Here is a 10,710-nt window from a genome sequence, read left to right on the forward strand (position 1 = left end):
CTGACCCTGTGACCCTGTGCCCCTCGCTGACTCTGATGACCCTGTGCCCTGTGACCCTCACTGACCTTGATGGCCGCGTGCCCTGTGACCCTGATAACCCTGTGCCCCTGACTGACCCTGATGACCCTGACTGACCCTCGCTGACCCTGTGCCCTGTGACCCTGATGACCTGTGCGTAGTGTGTGAGCGGTGAGTTACCGATCGCTAACACACACACACACACACACACACAATTTATCACAAAAGAAAAATACGGCGGACGCTGGAACCTGGAATAACACCAGAGAATGCTGGGACATCTCAGCGGGTCGGGCAGCGTCTGTGGAGAGAGAAACAGAGTTAACGTTTCGGGTCGCTGGCCCTGCCTCAGAACTGGAGAGTGTTCAGAAAGACCGGATGGTTAAGGAGCGCTGAAAGGCAGGAGGGAAGGGAAGGTCAGTGATGGGGGGAAGACAGGAGAGATTCGAGAGACAATGGCAACGATGGGCCGACTGAGAGGGTAACGGCAGAAGTTAGAGAAAGGTGAGTCTGGATTGGGTGTGAATGGCGAGGTAATTACCAGCTGCCATTGGAGACAGAGAGAGAAAATATAAGATTGCGGGGGGGCGGGGGGGAGAGGTCACGGTCCGAGATTGTTGAACTCGGCGTTGAGTCCAGAAGGCTGTAAAGGGCCTAAACCGGAAGGTGAGGTGGTGATCCTCCGGCTTGTGATGAGCTATGATGGAGCAGTGTTGGATTCTGAGGACGGAGATGTTGGAGAGGGAGTGAAGCAGGGAATGAAAGTGACAGGCGACCGGACGCTCGGGAATCACGCTCACGGACTGAACGGAGGTGTCCCCCGCAAAGCAGTCACCCGAAACCTGCGCTTGGTCTGCCCGGCGTGGAGAGCACCCACATTGCGAGTAGCGAATACAGGTGCAGTGAGCTGGGTAAGTCAGTTACCGATGGTGCAGGTCTTCCCACCCCAACCTGGGGCACAGTGGCAGGTGTTGGGGCTGCTACAGGTGCCTCCATTCCGGCATGGTCTGTCGCAGATCGCTGGAAAGGAAAAAAAAAGACGCAGGCAGTGAGCAACTGGATTGGACAGGAGCTCACCCACCCACCCGAGGAACCCTGGGGCAGTGACAAATGGCAGAATCCTGCTCACTGGGGCAAGGGATAGAGGCAGGGCTTCACACTGACAGTGTCCATTGACGCACTCACATCAGAAATAGGAGCAGGAGTCGGCCATTCGGCCCCTCGAGCCTGCTCCGCCATTTAATACCATCGTGGCTGATCCGATCATGGACTCAGCTCCACTTCCCTGCCCGCTCCCCATAACCCCTCACTCCCTTATCGGTTAAGAAACTGTTTATCTCTGTCTTAAATTTATTCAATGTCCCGGCTTCCACAGCTCTCTGAGGCAGCGAATTGCACAGATTTACAACCCTCTGAGAGAAGAAATTCCTCCTCATCTCAGTTTTAAATGGGCGGCCCCTTATTCTAAGATTATGCCCCCTAGTTCTAGTCTCCCACATCAGTGGAAACATCCTCTCTGCATCCACCTTGTCAAGCCCCCTCATAATCTTATACGTTTCGATAAGATCACCTCTCATTCTTCTGAATTCCAATGAGTAGAGGCCCAACCTCCTCAACCTTTCCTCATAAGTCAACCCCCTCATCCCTGGAATCAACTGAGTGAACCTTCTCTGAACTGCCTCCAAAGCAAGTATATCCTTTCGTAAATATGGAAACCAAAACTGCACGCAGTATTCCAGGTGTGGCCTCACCAATACCCTGTATAACTGTAGCAAGACTTCCCTGCTTTTATACTCCATCCCCTTTGCAATAAAGGCCAAGATTCCATTGGCTTTCCTGATCACTTGCTGTACCTGCATACTAACCTTTTGTGTTTCATGCACAAGTATCCCCAGGTTAATTCTTAAAGGAGGAAGTAATGGGGAGCGTACTACTTCAAGGTACAGTGCGAGCTGGTGCAGGAGGGCGACTGGATTGAACGTCACCAAAATCCAGGTCGGTGATTGGAGCGTGGGCAGGCACAGCAGGAGGGGCGAAGGAGCGGCGAGAGTTTGTAGAGGGAAGTGATCGGGGCCCCAGGAGGGGCGAGGGTTCGGGGCCCAGGAGGGGCGAGGGCCCAGGGGCAGCACGGACCAGCCCACACTGCGATGTGTGCACACTGGGCCCGTGCAGCAGAGCTGGTCTCCAGTGGTCCTGGTTAACCCTTGCCACTGGACCAAGACCTCGCTCTGTCAAGCCCCGTGTGGTGGCTGGTGTACAACGGTCACCCCACGTTAAACAAATCCACACACAGGAATCTTCCACCTTTAAGGGTGTAGTTCAGGATCTGGAATATTTGGTCCTTCATTGAAATACCTGTGAACTCATCCTTTTTTGTCGTATAAGCAACTCATCCTCGCCTCGAGGGACTGCCTATGATGATTTAACCGGAGAAAGATTGTAAAGTGCTGCAGTACAGCGGGACCTGGGGGTACTTGTACATGAAACACAAAAGGATAGTATGCAGGTACAGCAAGTGATCAGGAAGGCCAATGGAATGTTGGCCTTTATTGCAAAGGGGATGGAGTATAAAAGCAGGGAAGTCTTGCTACAGTTATACAGGGTATTGGTGAGGCCACATCTGGAATACTGCGTGCAGTTTTGGTTTCCATATTTACGAAAGGATATACTTGCTTTGGAGGCAGTTCAGAGAAGGTTCACTCGGTTGATTCCGGGGATGAGGGGGTTGACTTATGAGGAAAGGTTGAGGAGGTTGGGCCTCTACTCATTGGAATTCAGAAGAATGAGAGGTGATCTTATCGAAACGTATCAGATTATGAGGGGGGCTTGACAAGGTGGATGCAGAGAGGATGTTTCCACTGATGGGGGAGACTAGAACTAGGGGGCATGGTCTTAGAATAAGGGGTCACAAAGTTAAAACTGAGATGAGGAGAAATTTCTTCTCTCTGAGGATTGTAAATCTGTGGAATTCGCTGCCTCAGAGAGCTGTGGAAGCTGGGACATTGAATATATTTAAGACAGAAATAGACAGTTTCTCAACCGATAAGGGAGCGGGCAGGGAAGTGGAGCTGAGTCCATGATCGGATCAGCCATGATGGTATTAAATGGCGGAGCAGGCTCGAGGGCCGTATGGCCGACTCCTGCTCCTATTTCTGATGTTCTTGTGTTGCGGGTAAGGGATTTCCTGCCTGTCGCTCCCAACACGTTTAGGTGAGCCTTCTGTTAAACAAGGCAGACTTGCCTTTATCTAGCGTCTTTCACATCCATAGGACGTCCCAAAGCGCTTTACAGCCAATGAAGTACTTTTGGAGTGCAGTTACTGTTGTATTGTGGGAAACGCGGCAGCCAATTTACGCACAGCAAGCTCCCACACACAGCAATGTGATAATGACCAGATAATCTGTTTTTGTTGTTGATTGAGGGATAAATATTGGCCCCAGGACACCGGGGAGAACTCCCCCGCTCTTCTTCCAAATAAAGCCCTGGGATCTTTTACATCCACCCGAGAGAGCAGACGGGGCCTCGGTTTAACGTCTCATCCGAAAGACGGCCCCTCCGACAGTGCAGCACTCACTCAGTACTGCCCCTCCGACAGTGCGGCACTCCCTCAGTACTGCCCCTCCGACAGTGCGGCGCTCCCTCAGTACTGCCCCTCCGACAGTGCGGCGCTCCCTCAGTACTGCCCCTCCGACAGTGCGGCGCTCCCTCAGTACCGCCCCTCCGACAGTGCGGCGCTCCCTCAGTACCGCCACTCCGACAGTGCGGCATTCCCTCAGTACCGCCCCTCCGACAGTGCGGCACTCCCTCAGTACCGCCCCTCCGACAGTGCGGCACTCCCTCAGTACTGCCCCTCCGACAGTGCGGCACTCCCTCAGCACTGCCCCTCCGACAGTGCTGCGCTCCCTCAGTACTGCCCCTCCTCTTTTCTTCCTCTCTCCCTCTCCTCTCCTCGTACACCACCCCCTCGCCCCTGCTCCTTGTCCCTTCCAACCTGTCCTGTAATATATTTACTTCATGGGTCCTTTGCTGAAGAATTCTTAGCAACACATCGCTATTAAGAACCGGTTGGTTTATTAGCGAAAGGTTTAACAATCACACTCCACATTACCAGTTCATCCACCAGGCTCACAACCACCTGCCCCATCGTGGATCCCCCGAACCCAACTGGCCGGGGTTTTATTCAGTCTTGTGAACATCATGTGACTGGATAAGCCACTCCCAACTCAACGGGTCAACAAAGCTGTGAGCATCCTCACAGGTACATACATTACACCTCACTCTATCCCTCCTCCTGTTCCCCCTCATCCACCGACCCCTCTCCCCTCTCGCCTCCCTCCCTCCCTCCATATCCCCTCTCCCCTCTCCCCTCCCTCCCTCCCTCCATTTCCCCTCTCTCCCCTCCCTCTCCCCCCTCCTCACTCTCCCTCTGTCCTCTCCCCTTTTCCCCTCTTCCCTCCATCTCCATCTCGCCGCTCTCCCCCCATCCTTTCCTCTCCCTCCATCATCCCCTCCATTCCCCCCGTGCCTCCGCTCCCCCTCTCCCTCCCTCCTCTCCCCCGTGCCTCCCCTCTCCATCCTCTCCCCGCCTCTCCCCCTTGCTATCTCGCCCCTCTCCCTCCTCTCTTTTCCCCTCCTGCCACCGCCACCTCCCCTCACCCCTGTGCCTCCCCTCCCCCTCCCCCTCAATCCCTCTCCTCTCCCCCTCACCTCCTCCCCCACCCCGGGCTCACCTATATCACAGGTGCTGGCATGGGAGTACTGCTTCTTCCAGCCCGGGCAGCAGTGATACACCGTCTGATCGACCTCCTTTCGCACCTCCCGGAACGCCGTCCTGTACGTAGTCCTGAGGGAAAGGCAGAGGGAGGGGAGTTACAACATGATAGCGGCAGAGCGAGTGAGAGCAAACATGTTTCCTCTGGTCTGGGGAGTCCAGAACCTTAACATTCGAGCCAGGCCGTTCAGGGGTGATGCAATATAACGTGGATAAATGTGAACCATAGAAACATAGAAATTAGGTGCAGGAGTAGGCCATTCGGCCCTTCGAGCCTGCACCGCCATTCGATCCATCATCATCATCAGAGACAGTCCCTCGGGATCGAGGAAGACTTGCTTCCACTTAAAGTGAGTTCTCAGGTGACTGTACAGTCCAATATGAGAACCACAGTCCCTGTCACAGGTGGGACAGATAGTGGTTGAGGGAAGGGGAGGGTGGGACTGGTTTGCCGCACACTCCTTCCGCTGCCTGCGCTTGGTTTCTGCATGCTCTCGGCGACGAGACTCAAGGTGCTCAGCGCCCTCCCGGATGCACTTCCTCCACTTAGGGCGGTCTTTGGCCAGGGACTCCCAGGTGTCGGTGGGGATGTTGCACTTTATCAGGGAGGCTTTGAGGGTGTCCCTGTAACGTTTCCTCTGTCCACCTTTGGCTCGCTTGCCGTGAAGGAGTTCCGAGTAGAGCGCTTGGTTTGGGAGTCTCGTGTCGGGCATGCGGACAATGTGGCCCGCCCAGCGGAGCTGGTCGAGTGCGGTCAGTGCTTCGATGCTGGGGATGTTGGCCTGGTCGAGGACGCTAACGTTGATGTGTCTGTTCTCCCAGGGGATTTGTAGGATCTTGCGGGGACATCGTTGGTGGTATTTCTCCAGTGACTTGAGGTGTCTACTGTACATGGTCCGTGTCTCTGAGCCATACAGGAGGGCGGGTATTACTACAGCCCTGTAGACCATGAGCTTGGTGATAGATTTGAGGGCCTGGTCTTCAAACACTCTTTTCCTCAGGCGGCCGAAGGCTGCACTGGCGCACTGGAGGCGGTGTTGGATCTTATCATCAATGTCTGCTCTTGTTGATAAGAGGCTCCCGAGGTCTGGGAAATGGTCCACATTGTCCAGGGCCGGGCCGTGGATCTTGATGACTGGGGGGCAGTGCTGTGTGGGGAGGTAAGGCTGGTGGAGGACCTTTGTCTTACTGATGTTTAGTGTAAGGCCCATGCTTTCATATGCCACAGTTAATACATTCAATAAGATCATGGCTGATCATTCCCTCAGTACCCCTTTCCTGCTTTCTCTCCATACCCCTCGATCCCTTTACCGTAAGGGCCATATCTAACTCCCTCTTGAATATATCTAATGAACTGGCCTCAACAACTTTCTGTGGTAGAGAATTCCACAGGTTCACAATTCTCTGAGTGAAGAAGTTTCTCCTCATCTTGGTCCTAAATGGCTTACCCCTTATCCTTAGACTGTGACCCCTGGTTCTGGACTTCCCCAACACTGGGAACATTCTTCCTGCATCTAACCTGTCCAGTCCTATCAGAATTTTATATGTTTCCATGAGATCCCCTCTCATCCTTCTAAACTCCAGTCGATCCAGTCCTGCCATCCCAGGAATCAGTCTGGTGAACCTTCGCTGCACTCCCTCTGTGGCAACTATATCCTTTCTTAGGTAAGGAGACCAGAACTGTGCACAATACTCCAGGTGTGGTCTCACCAAGGCCCTGTATAACTGGAGTAAGACATCCTTGCTCCTGTACTCAAATCCTCACTGAATATATTTGAGGGAGATAGATAGATTTCTAGACACAAAAGACATCAAGGGGTATGGGGAGAAAGCTGGAATATGGTGTTGAGATAGAGGATCAGACATGATCATATTGAATGGTGGTGCAGACTCGAGGGGCCGAATGGCCTACTACTGATCCTAGTTTCGACGTTTCTATGTTTCTATGATGTCAGGAAGCACTTCTTCAGACAAAGCGGATCAGGAATGTGGAACTCTCTCCCTCAAAATGCTGGTGAGGCTGGAGGGCGAATTGGAAAAAGTCAGACTAGGTTTGAAGGAGTGTTGTTGGGTTGGGCAAGGAGTATGAAGGGTTGAGGAGCCAAGGCTGGAACCTGGAGGGAAGATACACATCAGCCATTGCATGGTTGGAACGGGCCCGAGGGGTTCGATGGCCTCCTCCTCCCCCGATGTAGCTCTGGAACATGGGGTTAAAGCTGCATCTTTGGCACATCATGTAATCAACCGAATCAGGAACCAACTTTGGAAGGGTCTCAGTGGCTAGCTCTCTCGCCGCTGAGTCAGAAGGTTGTGGGTTCAAGTCCCACTCCAGGGACTTGAGCAGAGATCTAGGCTGACTCTCCCAGTGCAGTGCTGAGGGAGTGCCGCACTGTCGGAGGGGCAGTACTGAGGGAGTGCCGCACTGTCGGAGGGGCAGTACTGAGGGAGTGCCGCACTGTCGGAGGGGCAGTACTGAGGGAGTGCCGCACTGTCGGAGGGGCAGTACTGAGGGAGTGCCGCACTGTCGGAGGGGCAGTGCTGAGGGAGTGCCGCACTGTCGGAGGGGCAGTACTGAGGGAGTGCCGCACTGTCGGAGGGACAGTACTGAGGGAGTGCCGCACTGTCGGAGGGGCAGTACTGAGGGAGCGCCGCACTGTCAGAGGGGCAGTACTGAGGGAGCACCACACTGTCGGAGGGGCAGTACTGAGGGAGCGCCGCACTGTCGGAGGGGCAGTACTGAGGGAGTGCCGCACTGTCGGAGGGGCAGTACTGAGGGAGTGCCGCACTGTCGGAGGTGTCGTCTTTTGGATGCGATGTTAAACCGAGGCCCCGTCTGCTCTCTTGGCTGTAAAAGATCCCATGACACTACTTCGAAGAGTTCTCCCCGGTGTCCTGGGGCCAATATTTATCCCTCAGCCAACATCGCTGAAACCGATGATGTGGGTGATTAGCGCATTGCTGTGTGTGGGAGCTTGCTGTGCACAAACTGGTGTTTCCCACAATACAACAGTGACGACACTTGCAAAGAATGTTTCATTGGCTGGTAAAGCGCTTTGGGAGGTGCTGGGATGGTGTGAGGCGCTGTATATATGCAGGATATTTGTAGTGAGGCGCTGGAGGAGATGGGTGTGAGTTAGTGGCTGGGTAGTGGACATCCCCAGCATCGAAGCACTGACCACACTCGACCAGCTCCGCTGGGCAGGGCCACATTGTCCGCATGCCAGACACGAGACTCCCAAAGCAAGCGCTCTACTCGGAACTCCTTCACGGCAAACGAGCCAAAGGTGGGCAGAGGAAACGTTACAAGGACACCCTCAAAGCCTCCCTGATAAAGTGCAACATCCCCACCGACACCTGGGAGTCCCTGGCCAAAGACCAGTCCGCCCTAAGTGGAGGAAGTGCATCCGGGAGGGCGCTGAGCACCTCGAGTCTCGTCGCCGAGAGCATGCAGAAACCAAGCGCAGGCAGCGGAAGGAGCGTGCGGCAAACCAGTCCCACCCTCCCCTTCCCTCAACCACTGTCTGTCCCACCTGTGACAGGGACTGTGGTTCCCGTATTAGACTGTTCAGCCACCTAAGGACTCGTTTAAGAGTGGAAGCAAGTCTTCCTCGATTCCGAGGGACTGCCTATTGTGATCGTGCTGTGTGTGGAGCTTGCTGTGCGCAAATTGGTGTTTCCCACATTACAACAGCGACTGTACTTGCAAGGAGTGTTTGATTGGCTGTAAAGCGCTTTGAGGTGTGCTGAGGTTGTGAGAGGCGATCTATAAAGGCAGGATATTGGTGGTGAGGTGCTGGGGGAGGGGGGTGTGAATGAGTGGGTGGGCATCGGGGGGACAATCGGTCAGTAGATGAGGAATATGAGGGGCGGTGAGAGATCGGGGCGGAGGAGGGGGGAGAGATCGGGGCGGAGGAGGGGGGAGAGATCGGGGCGGAGGAGCGGCGAGAGATCGGGGCGGAGGAGCGGCGAGAGATCGGGGCGGAGGAGCGCGAGAGATCGGGGCGGAGGAGCGGCGAGAGATCGGGGCGGAGGAGCGGCGAGAGATCGGGGCGGAGGGGCGAGAGATCGGGGCGGAGGAGTATCGAGAGATAGGGCGGAGGAGCGGCTAGAGATCGGGGCGGAGGAGCGGCGAGAGATCGGGGCGGAGGAGCGGCGAGAGATCGGGGCGGAGGAGCGGCGAGAGATCGGGGCGGAGGAGCGGCCAGAGATCGGGGCGGAGGAGCGGCCAGAGATCGGGGCGGAGGAGCGGCCAGAGATCGGGGCGGAGGAGCGGCCAGAGATCGGGGCGGAGGAGCGGCCAGAGATCGGGGCGGAGGAGGGGCGAGAGATCGGGGCGGAGGGAGCGGCGAGAGATCGGGGCGGAGGAGCGGCCAGAGATCGGGCGGGGAGTATCGAGAGATCGGGGGCGGAGGAACGGCGAGAGATCGGGGCGGAGGAGCGGCGAGAGATCGGGGCGGCGAGAGATCGGGGCGGAGCGGCGAGAGATCGGGCGGGAGGAGCGGCGAGAGATCGGGGCGGAGGAGGGGCGAGAGACGGGGCGGAGGAGGGGCGAGAGATCGGGGGGCGGAGGAGCGGCGAGGGATCGGGGCGGAGGAGTATCGAGAGATCGGGGCGGAGGAGCGGCCAGAGATCGGGGCGGAGGAGGGGCGAGAGACGGGGCGGAGGAGCGGCGAGAGATCGGGGCGGAGGAGGGGCGAGAGATCGGGGCGGAGGAGCGGCGAGAGATCGGGGCGGAGGAGGGGCGAGGGATCGGGGGGCGGAGGAGCGGCGAGAGATCGGGGCGGAGGAGCGGCCAGAGATCGGGGCGGAGGAGGGGGCGAGTGATCGGGGCGGAGGAGCGGTGAGAGATCGGGGCGGAGGAGGGGCGAGTGATCGGGGCGGAGGAGGGGCCCAAGAGAGGCAAGGGCCCGGGGGTAGCACGGACCAGCCCACACTGCGATGTGGGCGCACTGGGTCCGTGCAGCAGAGCTGGTCTCCAGTGGTCCTGGTTAACCCTTGCCCCTGGACCAAGACCTCGCTCTGTCAAGCCCGTGTGGTGGCTGGTGTACAACGGTCACCCCACGTTAAACAAATCCACCCACAGGCATCTTCCACCCCCTCAATTGGAGTTCAGGATCTGGAACATCGGGTCCTCCATTGAAACATCTCCTGGAAGCAAGCCCTCCTGCTTCGAGGGTCTGCCGATGATGATTGTGAGGGTCACCCACCCTCACACTCGGGTGCTGGGGGAGGGGAGTCATGGTTACCTGTAGGTGCTGCACACCCTGTGACCCTCGCACAGGGCGAGGTAGGGTCTGTAGACGGGCTGGACGTAGGACTCAGAGTAGACCAGCGGCAATCTCAGCGCCTGCTTCGAACACACCCGTCGCCTGCGAAGGAAAGAAGGAGAGAGATTGAGCGGCGGGTGTCCGGGAAACCTCCCTTGTCGATCTCCGCGCTGGACCTTTCGAAGCGGGGTGGTGCAGTGCAACCTTGGTATGTTTCACACCAGTTTTGCTCGTGAACTTTGCAAATTCTCCCGAACAAAATTGTGCTCCATTATCCAGAAACAATTTCTTCTGGGAGGCCATATGAAGAAAATAATCTTCGCGAAATGTCTAATGTTTATTTATTGTTATTTTCCGCCTCGGAAACACCTCGACCCACTTCGAATGGCGATCAATCACAACGAATAATTGTTGTCCTTCAAGGCGGCAGCCCCTCACCCCACCATCCTGCCCTCTCAGCCGCCTTGGGCGGGGACAGGAGTCACGGGTAGGCCCCGAGCCGCCCCCCCCAGAGATTCGCTAACGGGCGACAACCGACCATCTGACAGCTTCACCGTCTGTTCACCCTCCCACCGCCCTCACACACACACCGCGGTGTTTACCCAACTTCACTTCATGGAGGGGGGGAGGGGGAGAGGGGAGGAGGAGAGGGGT

At 56.6% G+C, this 10,710-nt stretch overlaps 1 protein-coding gene across 1 annotated transcript in view; it reads right to left on the reverse strand.

The window, feature by feature from the left end:
* egfl7 (EGF-like-domain, multiple 7) overlaps positions 1-10,710 on the reverse strand; it is a 57,409-nt gene that overhangs the window by 28,179 nt on the left and 18,520 nt on the right. Inside the window, exons 2-4 of the mRNA XM_070861106.1 lie at positions 10,036-10,158; positions 4,749-4,861; positions 943-1,038 (exon numbers count right to left, since the gene is read on the reverse strand). Coding sequence (XP_070717207.1) covers positions 943-1,038; positions 4,749-4,861; positions 10,036-10,158 — 332 coding nt within the window. The remainder of the gene's footprint in view (positions 1-942; positions 1,039-4,748; positions 4,862-10,035; positions 10,159-10,710) is intronic.

The sequence above is a fragment of the Pristiophorus japonicus genome, chromosome 19 (assembly GCF_044704955.1).
Source record: "Pristiophorus japonicus isolate sPriJap1 chromosome 19, sPriJap1.hap1, whole genome shotgun sequence".
NCBI classification, from domain to species: domain Eukaryota; kingdom Metazoa; phylum Chordata; class Chondrichthyes; family Pristiophoridae; genus Pristiophorus; species Pristiophorus japonicus.